Raw genomic sequence first — 20,184 nt, 5'->3', positions numbered from 1 at the left:
GAAGAGGTGGAAATATGGAAAGGCAGTGAGAGGACTCCCTGGGGACTTTAGGAGAAGAGCCTGCTCTGCACAGGAAGCTTAAGGAGACAGGCTAATTTAATCTCTAAGTGAAATTGTGCCGCAAGCAACACAGTGGATGTCTTTCTCAGGGCACAGTGTCCCAAGCACTGCATAAGACCAGGAGAAGCATGGCCTGGTGCGCGAGTGACAGTGCCACACAGAGGGAAGCCAGCCAACAGTGGGCCAAGTGGCCACAGCACAAGAAAGAATTAGTAACTGAGGCGAGGCTTGGGGACATGCCTTTCATTTCAGGGCATCTGACTAAATCAGACCAATAATTTGAACAATTAGGAGATAATCAGAATGTCACAGCCATCGAGGACTTACACTGTTTCATGCAACTTTCCACTTGAAGACTGAATGCTCAGCCTGGCCCTGAGGCCTGGAGAGAACACCTGATCCAAGTGATACATGAAGTCACAAGAATGAAGGTGTTCTCCGGGGTGAAAACAAAAGAGCAGAAAAGCAAAATGAAATAGTGCACTAAGGCCTAAAAACAATGGAGAATCCTCACATTCGGGGGTTAGGAGAACCAGAAGGAGCTATGAACACCAAAAGAGAAAGAGCTGGCAGACGGAGCAGGACAGAGTTGGTGAGCAGGCTCTCGAGGAGGTAGAATTGGAGTTGAGGGAGGATCGAGTTGAGGGAGGATCAGGACGGAGTGGGCGCACGGAGAGGCGTGCAGCCCAGGGCTAAGCAGCAGAGTTGGGAAGGCAGTGCTCTGGGTTCTAAGCAGTCTCACTCCTTCACTGAATGAGCCCTCACGAGGTCCCACTGCTTGTCACGTGTGCCTCTCGCTGCTTTTGGGGAATGGAAACAAAAAGCCTACTCTCATGAAACATCCATGCTGGTAAGAGATTGAGATGGGACACTTAACTGGAATGAGCGTGTGGGAGACGCAGTCTTGCTGGGAACACTGGTAAGGAAAACAGGGAGCAGACAACAGGACAGCGGTTGCAACCATCCTTAGCTGAACAGAGTGTTGTTCAACCCCCAAACCCCTTGCCCTCATCGTGTCACCAGGAGTGCATCTCTCCATAATGAATGAAAAGGTGACAGAGTTCTGCTAAGGATGCTTTTCCGATCTGGGAGCAGAATTTACGCTCCCCGGCCTGCGCTTCCACAACACTCCCACCTCCACACACTCCACTGGGCACCCCACACGTCCCATCCCTGCCATTCACTCGTGGTCTGCCTCTCCTCAGCAAAGCTCGAGCTCGTGAGGGGCAAGAATGTGTGTCATCCCCAGTCTCCTCAGCATCAAGCATCCGGCCGCACATCTGAGATGCATTTCTGTTTTCTGAATGAAAGGGCGGAAATGAAATCTGAATTTATAAAAGGAGAGATTATATGCTGTGGAACAAAAATGAAGTATGCAGACCATAAAGGCAGAAGGAAATCCCAGGGCAGCCTGCCCAGCTGCCTGTTCTGTAGAGACGGACAGTAGGGTACAGAGGTACAGAGGTGCTGGGCGACTCCGGGACCCTAGGCTGAGTACACAATGTGTTTCCACAATGATGACAAGCTTACTTTGTTATGCCTTCTCGAGTATTCTTCCAGGCTGGACTGATAGTCAAAATCTACACTGACCGACAGAACAAAAGCCGGTGGGGGCGTAACGGCTTACTACCCATCTGTTGCACACAAACTTATGAGGGGATATGATCTAGCTAATCTCAGGCCAGCACAGGGTTCAAGTCAACTAGAAGTTCCTGGATTTTTATCAAGAACATGCTTACAGTCATGATTTTGTGACTATTATAACTAAAATGCTCAGAACACTGCCTGTTCATTTCATATTTCTTTATGGTAGCAACATTTTTGCATAATTTTTTTTCTGAGGCTCTTTTCTCATTTCAGGAGTTTTCCTATGTAGGCTAAAAAAGTGTGAATCCACTTCAACTTTCTGAAATGAACTGAGAACCAAAGGTCCACTTCTGCGTGTGGTCTCCTGCGTAAGTCATCCTGATGAAGGTGCTTCCCAAAGACTTAAGGAATGGAAAGGGAGAAGTCTGAATCCTGAAACACATTTGTGCTGGAAAGCTTCCCACTGGAGAACAAACTGTGGTGTAATTCAACCCTGTCTGCCTTAATACAGCCTCAGAGTGACATCCTGATGGGGAAATATATTGGAGTGCACTACGGTCAGCCCAGGAAAGTGAAGGGGGCAGCACAGCGTGGGGCCTGCCACAGCATGATGGTTATAGCCCCCAAGTCCATTCCAGCTATACAAGCAAACAACTAACTAACCCCCCGGGGCCAGCCGGCGGGTCGCCACTGCTGGTTTCCTCTGTCTCCAGCTCCGATGCTGACTCCTTAGTCCACACTGGGGACCAAACAGAAAGACAGTTATTCTTCTGGGAAATCCACTACGAGCTACTGCCTCTCTGGGTTGGTGTCTGAATCTTGCTCCCCAGGAAAATCACAAAACGGTGACAGCCTTCAGAATTCCCAGATGGTCGTTCAGGTGTGTAGCCAGGGTGGACTGGAAAATTCTTACCTCACATTTTCCTAATCTGTGGAACCGTTGGGATTCCGCCTGAAAAAGCTACACTTAGCAAATACCCCTGGGCAAACAGCAAGTTACACTGACAACCAGCAGTCACGTTTCTTGTAGCCCCTACAACACCTGCAACAACAAGACAGAACTACACTAGGCTCCGAGGGTAGGAACCAGCTTTGTGCCTAGGAGGGTCTTCCTGGAGATGGTAAAAGGTGAGAGGGTACAGGTTGGGTGATTCCCTGAAAGAACAAAGAATCACAGGTAGTTCTATTGCTAGGAACTTGCTAAGTAGAACACACAGACTGGGTCTACATCTTAAGACCAATTTCTGGTTCCTATTATTTCTGATATAAATTCCATTGGCTTGTACACCTCAGAATAAAGTGTTTTGGAAAAGTGGGGAGTCCGGCTCTCTGGGATTGGTAATGGTCTTCAGAGCTGCTGAGTGACCTTTTACTTTAACAGATGCTTTATGCTTGATTTTCTTAAGGCTTGATTTAATATTCACAAGCACACTGTAAAGATCTACAATTTTAATTATGTGCTATAATTGCCTTCTATAAGAGCTGAAAGAACATCATTTACGGTGATCAGCGATAAAACATTATGACAAAGCTGTAAAGGAAGAACGGGACTGTTACCAGAAGGTGACCAGTTGTTAGGCTGCAAACAGAAAAGCAGCAACCGGAGTAAGAACTTTCAACATGAGCTTAAAAGCCGAAAATGATCTGTAATATAAATAATCTCAACCAATAAAACGGTGAAAATCTCTTTGGGAACAGATAGACTGGGGTTGAAAGTAAAACATGTAATTAACTGTGTGGCTTTGTGTTGCTGTTTATTCCCTTCATCTGCTTCCTCGTTTGTTACATGGGGATAATACTGACCCCTTAGGGCTTTTTTTAAAAACGAGGGCTGAGATTATGTATAATAGTTACACACTGGACACCCAGAGCAGACACTCAGCAAATGATGACTGCTTCGCCTACTGCAATACCCTGCAATTTTCGTGCCCCCCGAAGTTCCTAGGTTGAAATCCTAATCCCTGAGCTGGACACAGGAGGTGAGGGCATCAGGAGGCGGGGGCTTCAGGGGGTAATCAGGTCACAGGGATAGAGCCCTGTGAAGGAGATTAGTGCCCTTATTAAAAGGGCCCTTCCTGTCGTGTGAGGCTACAGCCCAGAAGAGAATTCTCACCGGAACCTGACATGTTGGCCCTCTCCAGCCCCCGGAACAGTGAGACAGAAATGTCTGTGGTCTGCAGCATTTCGCTATAGCGGCCCAAACTATGACAACCGTTCTCATACACTTTAATTCCACGTCAGGCGAGATTATGCCTTCCCATTCTTACCTGACTGCTCGAAACCTGGGCTATTATGCCTGCCCTCCACAACCCTGGCCATTACTAAAGACATTGGTTCCTCTCTCCGCGTTCCCTCCATATCAGAAAATCACATATTCTCCTTTTCCTGAAGGATGAGCTATGAAGACAGTCTAGCCCAGGTTGGACAATGTGGAGCTTGCAAACCTCAGAAGTTCTGAAGGAAGACAAATTGAACAGGTGTTTCCTGATTAGTGCCTTCAGAACACTGAGCCCATTCAAAAAAAGGAAAGGGGACACCAGGAAGAACAGAGTGCGATTATTTGATCCAGAAAAGAGTGAAAGCTCGAACACCAGGGGGACTAAGCATGGTCGTCGACTCTAGCCAACCACTGAGTAAACACAGCTTTTCACAGAAAACTCTATTTACAACTAACAACTGGTTCTGTGGCCTCATCTCGGCTGATAACCACGACTTCGCTTAGGATCTCCCCAGACGAGATGTGCGATGGATGTATGTTAGAGACGATGAAATGATTGCAGGGAAAATTCAATTTTCCATCTCCCTTGCTTGTGCCCTCTAAAAATCGCTTATCTTTTCATATCAATTATAGCGACAGCAAGAGCAGACGGAGTGCTTCAGTGAATGTGGCATCCAAAGGAATCTGGGCTGGCAAGGTTCTTATCGCATGAGTGAGTTGCAGTGTTGAGTCCCTCCCAAACCATGACAAGTTCCGGAATGTTCTGTTTAATTATTAAGCGCCTGCAATGACAGGATGCTAAGTCCTCGGTCACCTGAATGTGGGCATGTGGCTGTTTGCTGGCTTAGGTGAAGAAGTGAGATCCTAGAGCCAAGGGTAAAATTATCAGAGCCACGTCTAGTCACAGCCCTAGACTGCCATGGTTAGAAGACTTTTGTGTTTAGATGTCTGAATATAATATTTTCGATTGGTGTATTTCGCAAGGGGGTAGGAGAAGAGGTAGTTTTGAAAAATATTAAAGATGGACTTTGGGGGAGTTTTAAAATCTGATTAGGCAAGTCACTACCAGATGACCCTTTCTGCCCTTAAAAAATCATCCCATATTGGGAGAAGCAAAGGAATATGGATGCTTTGTTTACTGAATCCACTTGGCCCATCATTCTGGGATGTGGCTCACTCCCCGGGCAGAATCTGCCACAGCAGGTCCCCAGGAAGGGGTGGGAACACGAGGATGGGTGTGCATGTTGCCGGGACAGACCACGTCTTACTCTGTACCCTGCAGGGTGTACATCATGCACTGCATCATGGGGGATGGCAAGCATGCTGTTAGGAACTGGAAGTTACCGCTGCACCATCCATCAGTTAGCGCTGACTCTCACCTCTCCCACCACACCCTTTGGCCCATCTGGGCTCTGGTGAACAAGTGGGGGTCTCATCACAGCCACCCAAGTGTCCCTCTGTGGTTGCAAAAAGGTGCGAGTCTCTGGGCTGTGTGTGTGTGAACAGTATGCAGGCTTTACTGAGACTGTTTCTTGGGAGTGAATATGGCATTGGAACAGCCTCCCTTTTTAAGTCAAAACCAAGCCCCTCTGAGACTTGGGTATGGAAAAGCCCCTCACCAAATCTCCAGTACAACGGGAGGGCTACTTCCCCTGAGCTCTGCCTTCTCCTCGGCTTCCCTCACTTGGACACAAGTTGACACCAAATCCCATACAGCATCCAAAATATATGCCGTTTCCTTTTCACAGGAAAACCTAGGGGGTTGGGGGCTCAAAGAAGCTCTGCCTTGAATCCCTAACTCCCCACTCACTATTCCTGTAATTTTGGTTGATTAACTAACTTCTTGGGGCCTCGGTACCCTCAGATTTGCAGTGGTGTTGGTCATGGATTCACAGGCTGTTGTGGGATTTAGTGGCAAAATGTCCACAAAATGCCAATCCAGAGCTCAAGGCTCATCCGGGCCCTACTTCTGCCTCTCCCTTAGGGACTCCCCGAATAGTACACTTATTTACAAATTATCATCAAATCTGCATATAGCTCAGAAGAGTTTCTCCTCTTACATCACCTAGAAGAATTCTGCAAAACTCTGTGCTCTTCCACAGCTGATGTGAGCCATGTTAACACTTCATGTTTTTTAAGACCGATTTCAAGGATTGCAGAGAACAGAATTTCTCATGTATTTTAATATGTGACTATGCTGATGTATTTTAATAATAGAGAAGGCTGCAGTACTCTTTTATGTGTATCCAAAGGAATCCAGATACCTGACTGGATCTAAGTGGGTGGGTCTAAGCATCAGATACACATCATCACGCACTGAGAAAAACAAATGAATGAGCTCTAGTGTTTAGTGGCCAGAAATCTGTCCTCACTCCTTTTTCTTCTTGAACCTGCATTTTCATTCCACATCTCCCAAGGAATTTTGTCATAATTTATTACGTCCAGTGATTCAGAGTATTTTATTGATCACCCTATCACACCCTTTGATAAGGTATGCATATAAATTAAAATTTCCCAGCAACCATATGGCTCTGGGGTTAAAAAAAGTTCTCTTGGATTGAGTTACTGTTACAATTATTATTTGTACTCAATTAATCAAAACAAACATATAACCGATTTTGATGAATACTGCCTATAAAAGAAAAAAAAAACACTGAAAATGTATCTCTCCTTGAAATGGACAAGAGGTTTACACTGATTCTTACCCTACCTCCTTTCTGTACATAAAACTCCTGTGAAATTATGTTCATGTAGAAAAGCGCATGAGGATGGGAGGAATTTTATTCAAGGATATCTCTGAATTCTTTTAGTCCCAGAACAAAGCCTAGAGTCGCGGTGCTCAGCACACACAGGCTTATTAGCGGCTCTGTAACACTCCCTACTCCATCAGGTGACTCTCCAGGCTGTTCTGTCCACATGCTGATTCAGATATCTGGGCAGCTTCCAGCCTGTGGCCCAGCCACAGGGAATGGGGAGCACGAAGGTGGCTTGCTGCCTCTTACATTCCTGGCCTGGAGGTGACATACTTCATTCCACTTACATTTCAGTGACTAGAGTGAGTCACATCACCACCACCCCACCCCAAACTGCGAAAGAGCTGGAAATGTCTTCCTGTCCTACAAGTTGGTGCTGTACTGTGTTAGCAATCTTCCCAAATTATTTGTAATAAAATGTCAGCTGACAATGTGTGTGGGTCCTGCCTCATTTGGTGGACAGCAAGAAAGTGAAAATACCTAATTTATAAAATGATTTATTTCCCCACTATTAGAGCTCTTCACATCCACAACTCTGACACTGATATTTAGGATTCTTCCTCCCTTTGGCGTCTGGTGATTTACGCCCTCACACAAGGCCTGTATTAAAGGTTCAGGATGTGTGTGATTCGAATCCTGTGAGGGGGGAACTGGGGCAGAAAGCCCCTGGGATTCAGCACACACACCTGGTTTTAGGAAGAACCCAAGAAAGCACCTGGAAATAGACTCCCTGAAAGGTCTATGGCCTGTTTGCCCCGCAGAAATCCATGTGTCCCCTGAGAGGTCTGCCTCGCCCGGTGTGAAGATGGCTGCTTTGGGAGATTGGGGATATGGGACTATTCCTGATTCATTCAAAGGTTTAGGGCACATTACAATTCACAGTTGAACCTGATTCCCTAACATCCACGAAAAGGGAGACTGGACTGAAGACGGCCAGAAAGGGAAAAGATGGGTAGTGTGGGAAGAGAAGACGGGCGATGGCAGGGGTAGGGAACAGATAATGCAATTTTGTTACATGGGCTGTGGAGAGAATTATGGACTTATTATTGCCTTCCTCGTTTCTGCTTTTTTTTTTTTTTTCTTTTAAGCTGAAGTCTGGCTGGGAATCACCAGTTCTACTTGACTCTAAACCTGTCACTAATCCATATAAACATACATCTGTGGTTCAGAAACAAATGTGAGAACAGGCATTTTTATCTGTTTTTAAAACCAGAACCATAAAAAGAAAACTGATCTTCACTAATACCATTTATTACACAAAACACATCTCTGGGGGGGATGGCCTCATGTCATACAGTATAATGTACATGACCTCGGGGGGAGAGCTAAACATGTTCATTTTCAAGAAGGTGCACAGATGTGTTTGTATCTGCAGGCTCTCAGAACTTGCCACAGGTAAGCGTCCTTGTGTGGAGTGGACCCTTGAACAACATGGGGTTTGGGTTGCTGCACCCCACACAGCCGAAAATCTGTGCAAAACTCCCCCAGAACTTAACTTCTAATAGCCTACTGTTGCTGATTACATAAGAGTCAGTTAATATACATTTTGTGGGTTGAATACATTATATACTATATTCTTACAATAAAGTAAGCTAGAGAAGAAAATGTTATTATGAAAATCATACAGAAGAGAAAATACATTTACAGAACTGTATTGTATATTGGAAAAATTGTGCGTAGAAGAGGACCCATGCTGTTCAAACTTGTGCTCTTCAGGAGTCAACTGTATTTGGTTTTAACTGAACTAACTCTCACAGAACAGATATGCGGATGAAAGTGACCATGGGAAGAAGTTCAGAGTCAAGGTGCTCCGAGGGGAGCACGAATGAGGATGACAGACAGCAGCACGCAGGTCTGCGCTGTCTGTGCAGGCTCTTCGTAGGCAACGGGACCAGATAAATAGTTCTCCTGAAACATATGTCACAAGAATTTGTCCAAAAAACTAAACCATCATCCGGAAGACCACTCACAAAGTGTTTATTGTGCCATGAGACACTAGGAACTAAAGACCAAATGAATCTGAAAGTTAATAAAGGGGAACCTCACTAAAGTGGGCTCAGGGAGTGGGAAGGGAGGGCTGGAAGCGGAGAGCCCATGCTTGCCCTCGATTACAGGAGGAACTGTCAATTACAGACCCAAGCAGAATGCAGACCAGGAAAGAATCCTCAACTCCAGGCCCCAACAGGGAAGGACATGTAATGCATCTCCTTCAAGAAGTCAACCATGCCTTTGCCTGGGAGGCTTGGTCAGTTGAGCATCCAACTCCTGGTTTCGGCTCAGGTCATGATCTCAGGGTAGTAAGACTGAGCCCTGCATGCAGCTCTGCGCTCAGAGGGGAGTCTGGTTGGGATTCTGTCTCTCCTCTCCCCTGCCCCTCTGCTGCTCACTCTCTGTCTCTCTCAAACAAATAAATAGTCTTTTTAAATAACAGAGCAAAACAAAAAGAAACAAACCACTCCTGCAACTCAGCCAATGAGGAACTGTCATCACCACGAACTCTTGCTTTTCTCCAACAGACTTTTGTTCAAATTCCCCTGCAACTTTCTCCTTGCTCTCCAAAAATAACACTCCTGTTTTGTTTCTTGAACTTGCCTATGGTTTTGCCATAGTTTGCTTGTCCTGAATTAGATACTCTATTATTCCTGAATAAACCCACTTCTGCTGGTAGCATAACTTGTTTTATTTTTGAGATTAGTGAGATGTTGCTGATGAGAAAGTTACTTGAGATAGCATTTATTTCACCATCGTCGCTTTTGTAGGATAGTTACGTGCTTCTAATTTATAAATAACTGAGTATGCACGTATGAGGGGTGAACGCACAAGGCTTATTTACCGATGGAGTACCTACGGAATTGCTCTAGGGACCCCAGGGTACACTCCATTCTGCTCATAACCAGCTCCAGGATGCCGGGACCAGAGAATGTCTTATGCTTCATTACACAGCCCCCTTGGAAGGTTCGATACATCCTAAATGATTAATTAACTCATTACTCTACCATAAAGTACACTTTCTATTTATGTTTCTGAAAATTCTGGCCGTGAAGTTCCGCCCAGTGTATGAAGCTATAGCTGTATTCTAAATTCATCATGTGTGGTGTGGACCCTGTCTCTGGACAGGCTTCCAGTAATATTGCCAACCATTCCTATTGCGTTGGGAATCCAACCCATGTCAGGATACACTTGAAAGTCTTCTGCCTCGCCCTCTCCCAGAAATATCTAAGGCAGAAAGAAAATGCGAGAGAATTTTATCTGGGCACACAAAAGCCGTGTTTTACTGGGTGGTTCTCTCAGACGCCTGTTCCTAGACATTGTTCTCAGGAATCCACTTTCAACTCCTACACATATATGAGGTCTGCACTTAAATTAGCATTATAGAGGACAAAAGAATGTTAAGTGGTCTTCAGAATGAAAAGCAAGGGTTTGTCAGCCTGAAGGAGGATCGGCTGAAATGATATCCTATCTGCGGATGTGGTTTGAAGAGGAGGCATTAAAACGAAAGAGGTGGAAACACGGGAAGGAGATGGGCACCGCTTCCTTTTCAACCCTCCTCCCCACCAGAGGCTCTCATTACCCTGGCCATCTCACACGCTGGGTCAGACCGAGGACGTGCCAAGGCGTGCATAGTGGCGTCTGCACAACGATGGACTCATCATCCTGCAGAATTCCTCTCATCTCCCGACTCTACCCTTTTTTTCTGATTTTAAGAAGAAACTCTTATTCACGTATTAATTCAGTTCAGAAGATCTGATCCACCAAAGTTCACTCAATGTAAAATCTTCAAAGTGAAAACCGAAAGCAGGTTGACAGGTTTATAAAGCCTGCCTGGGTTCGACCTCAGAATAGAAACGTCTACTCTCGGGTGAGCTCAGCCCATTCTTTTTCTGGCGCGCACCTGAGCTGCGGGAGCGGCTATGAAAAATTCATGCAGGACGCTTCCAAAGTCCCACCTACGTCCTTAACATCTGCTGGCTGCACGTCACATTAAAACTTCAAAGCGAATCCAGCCCTGAGATGGCAGCGGCTTTCGCTGGGGAGCAGGAGAATGGATAGCTCGGAGATGGCCTCTCCTTCTGGACAGGAAGTGTCTGTGCAGAACACACTGCAATTTGTCTTCTTAGCCCCACAAAAGGGGGAGAAGTGGGAAGAGACAGTAACACCACCTCCTAAACATGCACGGAACAGTGGGCAGCGTGGGGAGGGGCTGCGTTTCCCTTCTAATTGCCATGCTTTTTTAAAGATTTATTTATTTTTTATCTCAATCCTCTCCCTATTTTTTCTGCCTATAAGCTTTAAATATAGCCAAGACATTTAGAGACTGAAAAAGGGGTGAGGTTTTGAGCTCTATAGTACATCACTGTTTGGGAAGATACATTATTTCCTCCTGTTAGCTGGGTGTTAAGGGCATCACTCCTTTAGACGTTTTGAGACAGGGCTGGCCCCTGAGTGTTCTTCCACTTCAACACTGGGCTGTCCTGCAGTTGGAATGGCTTATTATTATGACAGGAAACAAGAGGTGGGGCCGCCTGGTGCTCTACAATTTTAAATTAATTACAGTACGATCCACCAGGAATTTAATTTCCAGTACCTGACCACCTCAATCGTATTCCCTACATAAACCTTCCTTACTTTAGCCTCCTGCTGCCGAAGAAAAATTTATCTTCATTAAATGATAATGGGCGATAATACCTTTTGATTCTTCAAAAATGCTGGCTGGCAAGTTTTTAAGAAATGTCATCAGTCTTGGTTGGTGTTTTTACAAAGCCTCCATCAGAAAAAAAAAAAAAAAAAAACAAGATATCTATGTCTGCAGCACACAGCATGTCCTACCACGAGCACGGACGGGTCTTGAGGACACCTAACCCCATGATAAGCCCAGAGGTGTTTCATGTCCCCCTTCCCTGGCCTCACCAGGTGCTGGCCATGGACCTGAGAGCGGGATCTGCTGCTGAAAGCATTTGCTGTGATCCAGAAGGAGCAGCCCTTACACATACAGTTCTGGGGATGTCTACAGATTTATCAGTATTTCTCGTCTTTAGAGGTTTCAAAGTAGAATTTTCAGTGAGAAAATGCATAATAGAGTGCCATTTAACTTTTAGCTAAATCCAATATGTCAACAGAATGTTATCCTGAGAATCAAAATAAGGCTGTTTCCTCCACCCTCTGATTCCTCGCACGTTACTTGGTCCCAAATAAAAAGCAAAGAATATATAAGGAAACAATATGCAGGTTTTCTCCCAAGATTTACAATAAGTCCATCCACATCATCAACCTCTTTCTATCTCACCGTCCACACATTTTACCTGGTGCCAATGAAAAGATAAAAATATACAAGGGAGCAAAATGCAAGGCAGTTAATTATAATATTCATGAGCTGTTTCCAATATACTTCTTGGTTGGAGTAGAAACTGAAATTATTGAAAAGAATTTACATATTCCAATTACCTAACACCATGGTATTGCATTAGGATGGCGACTTGCAAATTCATTGTATTAGTTTTATTTCCTACTGGCCATTCTAGAATGGGCATGGGGGAAACTACAGGTACAGACTATTCCACAGCTCTGTGATAGTAGCATCATGGTAACCAGATGATTTTTTCCTCCCTCTTCCAACTGGCTAAGGTCAATTTCCTTGTTTCTGACCCAGAATTCTCCCAATCTGACCAATTATTATCCTGGTATATATATTACAATTGAGTGCTAAATCAATTTTCTAACCAGAATAAATGGCTCTAACTGTAAAGCTCAGAAATCACTAAAGTAATCAATCTATTTGATAATATAATTTCCATCCTTTATTATCAATATTGAAAAAAATCTTGGTAAGTCACATTTGTTTCTATTATGATTCAAAGGGTCCTTTAAATAGCACATCATGGCCTGTGTTTTGTGAAGCCCTCATTCAGTCAATGCACATAACTCTCCAAGGCATTAAAAAGGCCACAGTGACAGCCCAGTCTGCACCTAGTCTGTGCTCTGGAGACCAGGATTCAGCTCCGAGGAATGAGGTGCTGACGGCAGGATGACGGCCATTGAGGAGCACCTACCAGGAAGGTGACAGGCCCGTGGCAGCACACTGTGGTCTCCTGCCCCATGTTTGCTAGAGACATTCACCCAGTCAGTCTACTCAACTTCACATAATCATATCCCTCAGGGAGCACGAGGAGCAAACACTGAACACTGTGATCCAATCCTATGTATGACATGAGACTTTCCAAACCACCTGTAGGGAAAAGCTGCCCTTCGAGGTGTTTCCTAAAGAGACAACATCTACTACTACACAGACAAACCCATTTAATTCATTTTTATTTGATGTGATCAAGTTTTGAAATTTACAAGCATTTCCCAACTGTATGCTCTTAGGAACAGTGTCATTGCATTTCATCCCAAGAAACTTCACGCTGCCAACATCTGGTGATCTGCCTGAGAGATGCACATTTTAATCTCCTATAGCCCAGAGCTCTTGCTTCTGGCCATTTCCCCCTGCTGCAGCAATCAGTTCTAGCTAGTAGACTTTTTAGAGCCTTCTTTTAAAGGCCAAATGTTTAAACTGAGTTTCCTCAAACTTAGTTTCCTCAAAGTAAAATTTCCTTAAATAAACTAAAGGTGTAACTGTAATTTGTGTTCTCTTCATTATTCAGTTAAATCAGGTAGGAAAAAAATGGTCAGCTGATTAAAATTAAGAAATATTGTTAATCTGAGACACCTGAGTGATGCAGTCAGTTAAGCATCTGACTCTTGCTCGGCTCAGGTCATGATCTCAGGGTCATGAGATCAAGCAAGACCTGTGTGAGACTCTGCACTGGGTGTGGAGCCTGCTTAAGATTCTCTCTCTCCCTCTCCCTCTGCCCCCCTGCTCTCTCTCTATCTCTAAAATAAATAGATAAAAATTTGAAAAAAGAAATACTGTTAATTTTAAAGCAACTTAGCATATATGTATTTTCTCAAAGATCTTATTTTTAAATTAAACTTATATAAACTATGCTTAATCTAGTCCCAAAGAAGGTTCATAGTTACAATTCCTCATAAATCAGGATTTTTTGTTGTTGTTCAAAACAGTATGCAGTCAAAGTCCTTGGAAGCAAAAATAGTTTAAATCCCCACTCAGATAAGAACTCACAGTCAGAATTATCTGTTGTGCTCTGTTTTCTGCATACCACTTCAAAGAAAGCAACTATTGGCACTGAATCCATCTTAAACCATCACCACTATCTCAGAGAGGGATTTACTGCGAAATATCCCATGAGACATATATTAATTAAATCAAGATTTTTTTCACTTTCAGAATTACCATTCGGAATTTCAGAACTCACTTGCGACACTCAAGTGAATGAGGGGGCTGGTCTTGTTCTCCCCGTTCCGCTCGTTGACGGCCTGCGCGTAGTAAGCCCCAGCGTCACCTGCGGTCGCGGCGAGGATTACCAGTTGGTTCTCCAGCGTGATGGCTCTGTGTCAGACAAGAGACAGAGTCAAAACCACTCCATGGGACTTCTTGTTCGTAAGGCAAATTAATTTATTAGGCCAACTAGAAAGGAATGTCCCAGATACAGAAAAGCTAGAAGGATAAAAAAACAAGCGTACAGGCAGACCTCAGGAATATGGTGTTGGCTAAGTCTCCTGCGCAGTTCACACTCCTGCGGGGAGGGTCTGAACCCTCTGACCCTTGGCTGTGAGGAAGACAACATTTTGGAACAGATATATCTAAGGTATGTTGAAACTCAAAGTTTCCTATGGGAATGTGTAACAAGTTAGAAGAAAATCCAGAAGAGCTGGTCTTTTCCCTTCAAGTAGGGCTGTTTGATCACACAATGGTCACAAACCTTGCAAATGCAGGGCTAGATCACCCCAAACCTGGACTGGGGGCAAAAGAATTCACTGCAATTTCCTTCACCTCCCAAGGAGCCTCATTAGAGCCTCTGTACCTCTATTTCTCAACTAGTGGGTTGAAGAAAAGTTGCCAATGGGCAGTGCTGACCCCTTCCACTTGATTTTCCCATAACCACTAATGCTAAGACTGCACATTTTTCACCTGGGCCACCTCCCCTCGTTCCAGAGCACGGTCTAGCCCATCATCATAGAGACCCTCTCGTATGCCCCAGTTCTGCTACAAAAAGGAACCTCAGAGATACATTTGACCCACCACCTTCTCTTTAGAAATGAGAAATAGAAAAGATCATAGAGGTTAAGTTATTTGTTCAAGGTAACAGAGCAACATGACAATACCAGAAGGAGGACCTGTCTTCCCACAGGTGGACTAGTGCTCTGCTGGGCAGATCACACACAGACTCACCAGACTACTTATTTAAAAGAAGAGGAAGAAAAGTAACAAAGATATAACTTCCATAAATCCAAGCAGCTTTCAATGAAAATAAATGTCCTAGGAGTCCTTTGCTCTTGCTATAATTTGCAGAATTTGTTAACAAAGCAAAAAAATACAAAGGGTGGACTGGGCGTTGCAAGAAAGACACACATTCTGAGCACCCAAGCACTCTTTTGTCCCAGCTCTTATCCAAATGCCAGAAGCACCCAGGATCTGGAGTGAGCTGTGTTGCTGCCCACAGGGTGTTCCTCTACAGGGAATATGTTTATTTGTTCATTTTAAATCCTAGACAGTTGCCGCCCTTCCAAATTCAGGCAAGATCTCTGTTCTTGTAACATTAAAAAAAAAAAAAAAAAAAAAAAAAAAAAAAAAAAAAAAAAAAAGAATGTAAACTGCATGACCAATCTGAATTTTACTATAATAATAATCTTTTTCTTCTTGCTACTTTCTGGAAAGCCCCTTTAGACACTCTCCACTTTTGCACATTATACAAGATTATCTTACGAAGTTACTGCTTATTCAGGATTCCAAAGGATATATTGCAGTTTGAGGTCTCTGTGACTAACCTACCTCTTTTCTCACTTACGAAAATTTCCCTATTAACAATTTTTCAATTTTTAGTCCCATAAAAATATCTCAAAGAAGTTTTACTCTAATTATTTATGACTCCTTTATAGATTCCTTTATAGAGCCATAGAAATTGTTCCATTTTATTTTAGTATATGTTACGCTGGCACCTAAAATTAAATATGAATATTTATTATACCTAAGTTACACATTTAATAGTACAATTTAAAAAACTGAATATGTCATAACTTTTTTCCCTAACATCTAATTTTTGCTGTAGTAATTTCAAATATGCCTAGTATCTCTCAGAATTATTCTTCAAAAATGCCTATTAATTCTCTATATTATTTATGACATTGTCTCAAGGGTATTGAAAATGAAAAGTACATAAAGAATAAAAATATTAAAGTTTACATCTATTATAATTTGTATCTTTAAGTTCATTTTTTGCCCTTCTAGGTTTTAATTTCTAGATGATTTTAAATCAAAACTTATGAAGAAAAACTTGTCTAAGCCAAAAAAGACAGCACAAAAATGCCAAAACTTTAGAGAACACTAGATTAATGAGGATCAGTTCCCCAGAAGACTTTATTCTTTCTTCTCATCCAACTCTTTCTGAGCAGAGCATTTATACAAAAGAAACTGAGTTTTTAAAATGAAAATTGAACCATCTGAAGACATTCTTCTTAAATTCAGATGATTCAGATCATTGTTATAATGCTTAAGAACAGAGCAGTTTTTAAAGACACTGAAGCAGGTCATTTACCATGCATTCATTCTGAGTCTTCCTCCCTAACAGACCCCGATGATTCTGCTGTGCCCACGCCCGGCCCAGGTTGCCACGTATGCCATGAAGCTGGCCCTTCCTAGCACCAGGTTTGGATCTTGGTCATCAGAGGCCAGTTCAGGTACGGGCACCACATGCAAGACCCGAGGAAGTGGCATGGGACCCAGGCTGCCCGGCTAGACAAAGGGGAGGAGCACACTTGGGGGCGAGCTCTCACCCCTGTTGGAGAACAGGAAGGAGGTCCCACACTTAGAGGCCGCCAGCTACCCTCACAACGCTGGGGAAAGCATGTGTAGACAAAAGCAGGAGGGACAGAATTTTGAAAGTCAGAGCACATTAGACAATAGCGTGAAGGAGATGATGAGAAAATAAGCTAAGTGATCCTTTCCTGTGAATCTCCTACGTGTCCGTAAAACATTCTGGGAAAACATCAGGTTACTGAGCTGGGGGCTGACTTCCCACATCTATTCCACATCCTCACCATTTTACAGTAGGCCTCTGGTTTGGAGAATTGACCCTAACCAGTCTAAACCAGTCATGGTGATCCAATCCCTCTTGCCAGGGACTGACAGAGGAACCCGGGTGAGAGCCGGTTGGCCTGGGGCAGTTATCTGGTGACTGTCCTTGCCCTGAGGCAGTCACACCCAAGTTCTTCTCACCAGACAGAAGGGCGGGATTGCCATGTCCTCCACCAGACATGAATGAAGAAGCGTGCTGTCCAGATGTTCACCTTGGCAACTTTATGGCCACGAAGGGAACAACCTTAGCATGAAGCTGATGAGGTTGGTGGCAGGACAGAGAGAAAAGGAAGTAGCTAAGTCCTTTGCCTTGATAATTTGACTGAGTCAATGACCCAACCAGCCTGCAGCCCATCCTCTCTGGCTTCCTATTCCATAAGGTGATATACTTCATTCACGTTTAAACTTATTGAAGTTAGGGTTTCTGTTTCCAGAAGTCAAATGAATCCTGACACAGATACAAAACAGCATGGGCAGGAGCACCCACTTGGGGTTCAAAGAAAGAAGAGTGTGTCCTTGGTGCATAGAAAATAATCCTGTGTGTTTCTCTCTGTATGTATATATATAAATGTTAACAGCACTTAACTTTGAGTGGTAAGATTATAACTAATTGTCTTTCAATTTCTGTATTTTAAAATATCTTTCCACAATAAATCACTTTTGAACCAGGAGAACAACTTTCAGAATGAAAGCAAGGCATGCGTTTAGTACTTTGCCCGTCATACAGACTATTTGGCTTTTTTAATCACATAATTCCAAAGTACTAATTTAAAACTTACATTGACCTTACAGGAATCTTATAGCATTAAGTCAAGGAGATTTTTACTTTATTTTCACTTTATTAAAATAAATGTGTGTACGGAATTATTTCCTTAGCCTTCCCCCATTTTAATTCTACATTTCAAAATGAAACATTCTAATTCCATTGGATAGTAATAAAGAAAATCATACAGAAATGAAAAGTTCAACTCACTAAAGCTTGGGAGAGCAGAGTGCCAGACTCATGAGGAGCAGGTTGAAGGGTTGCTAGCTGCCGACCGTAAACACAGGGACGGTTCTCAGAGAGAAATCGGCTGTCCTGAGATGCAGTGGTTCAGAGGAGGACTCATTTGGAAGGGCACATTCTAAGTGCTTTTGGGCTCTGCACTTGATTCTCCCAACATTTTCTTGAGGGAGTTGGCAAAATGAGAATTCTCTATTTCAGGGAAGTTAAAACCTCAGAGGCGATCCCTGGAGTCGTTGACCATCAGCTCTGATCAAAATCACCTATGAGGGGAAAATGCCCCTGAACACCTAGATCCAAGGGCTCAGGCCCTGGCTGTATGGGGATGGAGGCTGGCAAGCAGTGGGCATATCTACAAGTGAGCTTCCTGCCCCGCTTGCCAGTGTCGGAGATCCTCGCTTTCTTAACGCCATACAGAACACTAGCTTTCTAACCTGCGGCCCTGACATGTTAATAATGGCAGCACCAGCTTGGTGGCTGCCCTATTTGCCCTCCCCCTCGGAGCTGCCCAGGATGGGGAAGGGAAGTGAGGGTAGACACTGCCCGGATTACTGTAGGAAGACAATCTACTAACCATATTCCTTATGTAGTTACATCTGAGTTCCCAGGCCTACCTCAGAGCAGAGGCCATATGAACCTGAGCAAGATGCACACAGCCCAGGTCCCAAGGAGCTTAGATTCAGTGCTTTTATGAACTACAGGAAGTAACAGGAAACATTTTATTGACTTTCCCTTAAGAGTGGGAAGGGAGAGGGAGGGGCCGTTCAAGCTTTCCACCAGCTTAGTTGCCAGTGTGGTCCATGCCTTGCCAAACACTTCAATTTAATCCATGCAGAGACTCTTTCCTATAGGACGTGTGGTTAATTTCATTAGGGCAAGTATATGGGGAAATATAATTAAATTTACATAAATTCTTCCATCTATTCTACATCAGCTGTGAACCATTAATTACAGACACAAGTGGGGGTACATTAGAGGATAGGAATTCTAAATGATAACTCCCTTAAAACTGTTTGGATCTGAAGCCTGTTCAATACGCACGTGTTCTGTCTTAGACACAGTTGCCGCCAGTATTTAAGCATGGAGCGTGTTAAACACGCACGTATTTATATTGGCATAGTTTCTGTGATTGTTCATTTTTGGAGGAACCCAGGAAGAAAGGGGGTCACCTGACCATTCAGTGAGACTGTACCAAACAACGGTGGTGTGTGCAACACTGTCCAGGGAAAGTCATAGGGAAATATAGTTCCTGAACATGAGGATGTAGCTTAATGGGAAGAACACACCCAAAAGACAGAGAAAGAAAATGATAGGTCTGAGAAGTCCCAAATATGTATTTTACAGAATTTTAAAGGAGGAGTAGAGAAGCCAAAGAGGCAGCTGGAAATGTGGAGGTCTGACCACATCTATCTTCCCGGTGACAGCTTCTTATGTTGTGGATGAGATGTCATATTAGAAAGACAGGCCAGGCTCTCTAATCAAGAACACATGTAGCAGCTCAGGAATAGGAGGGCTGCTTCTGGAGGTGACACGGAAGGAAGTCAAATCCTCTGGTCAAGGGCTCCTACTTGTCCTGCCCCAAAGGACAAAGCATCCACCTTTCCCCCAAACTGTGGGCCTGGCCTGGGGCTTCCCAGACTGCTCGCCAGGAGCAGGCACTGGGTGGGCATCAGGGTCAGCTCACCTAGCAGTGGCAGAGAGGGAACTTCCATGCGCCGTAAAGAGAAGCAAAGAGGGACACCCTCCTGAGTGCACAATGTCTGTCTCTGAGTAAAAGCAGAAGGGACACCAGAGCGCAAAGCTCATCCATCTCCAAGACTGCTTCCTGGTGGGTTGAAGTAAAACGTGGTCTGCCTTCAAATTAAAATCTCAAATGGTCTACAGAGAAAGCACCCCCTCGTTCTGCCAGTACAAGATAATTACAGACGACGGGTAGTCAGTCCACAGGTAGACCCAGGCCAAGGGAAGTACAGTACTCTGTGCTGAGAGAGAGAGGTCCTGGAAATGCCCAGATTAAGGATGACCTGGGTGGGTCAAGAGGCCTAGAATGAGGTCTGGCTCTGGTTTGTTCCCTCAGGCTCACTACTTGGTTTTGTCATCTATGAAATAGGGGTGACAGTACTCATCACAACGGCCTTTGTGTGCAAATGAGGCAGTGCTGGGAGTGGGGCTGGTACGAAGTCTCTGCTCAGTGTCCGCCGGATCTCAGATGTGGTGCGTGTGGATGGCAGGTGGTCAGATAACAAACGTAGTCAACTATCCTCCTTCTAGGGCTAAATACCAGATACTTTTTAGAGTTTTACTGAACAGGTGGCCATACAAACATGGCCGAGTCGCTGATATCATTAAGTCATCCGAAGCTAGTATGACC

The 20,184-nt window shown here is 44.1% G+C and overlaps 1 protein-coding gene across 3 annotated transcripts in view; it reads right to left on the bottom strand.

The window, feature by feature from the left end:
* Positions 1-20,184, bottom strand: part of SDK1 (sidekick cell adhesion molecule 1) — an 869,284-nt gene that overhangs the window by 331,490 nt on the left and 517,610 nt on the right. For all 3 annotated transcript variants that reach the window (XM_082714190.1, XM_082714191.1, XM_082714189.1), the window contains exon 5: positions 13,932-14,065. In XM_082714190.1, the coding sequence (XP_082570316.1) occupies positions 13,932-14,065 (134 nt within the window). The remainder of the gene's footprint in view (positions 1-13,931; positions 14,066-20,184) is intronic.

The sequence above is a fragment of the Mustela nivalis genome (genome assembly GCF_964662115.1).
Source record: "Mustela nivalis genome assembly, chromosome: 19".
Classification (NCBI taxonomy): domain Eukaryota; kingdom Metazoa; phylum Chordata; class Mammalia; order Carnivora; family Mustelidae; genus Mustela; species Mustela nivalis.
This window is presented reverse-complemented; position numbering and strand designations above follow the sequence as displayed.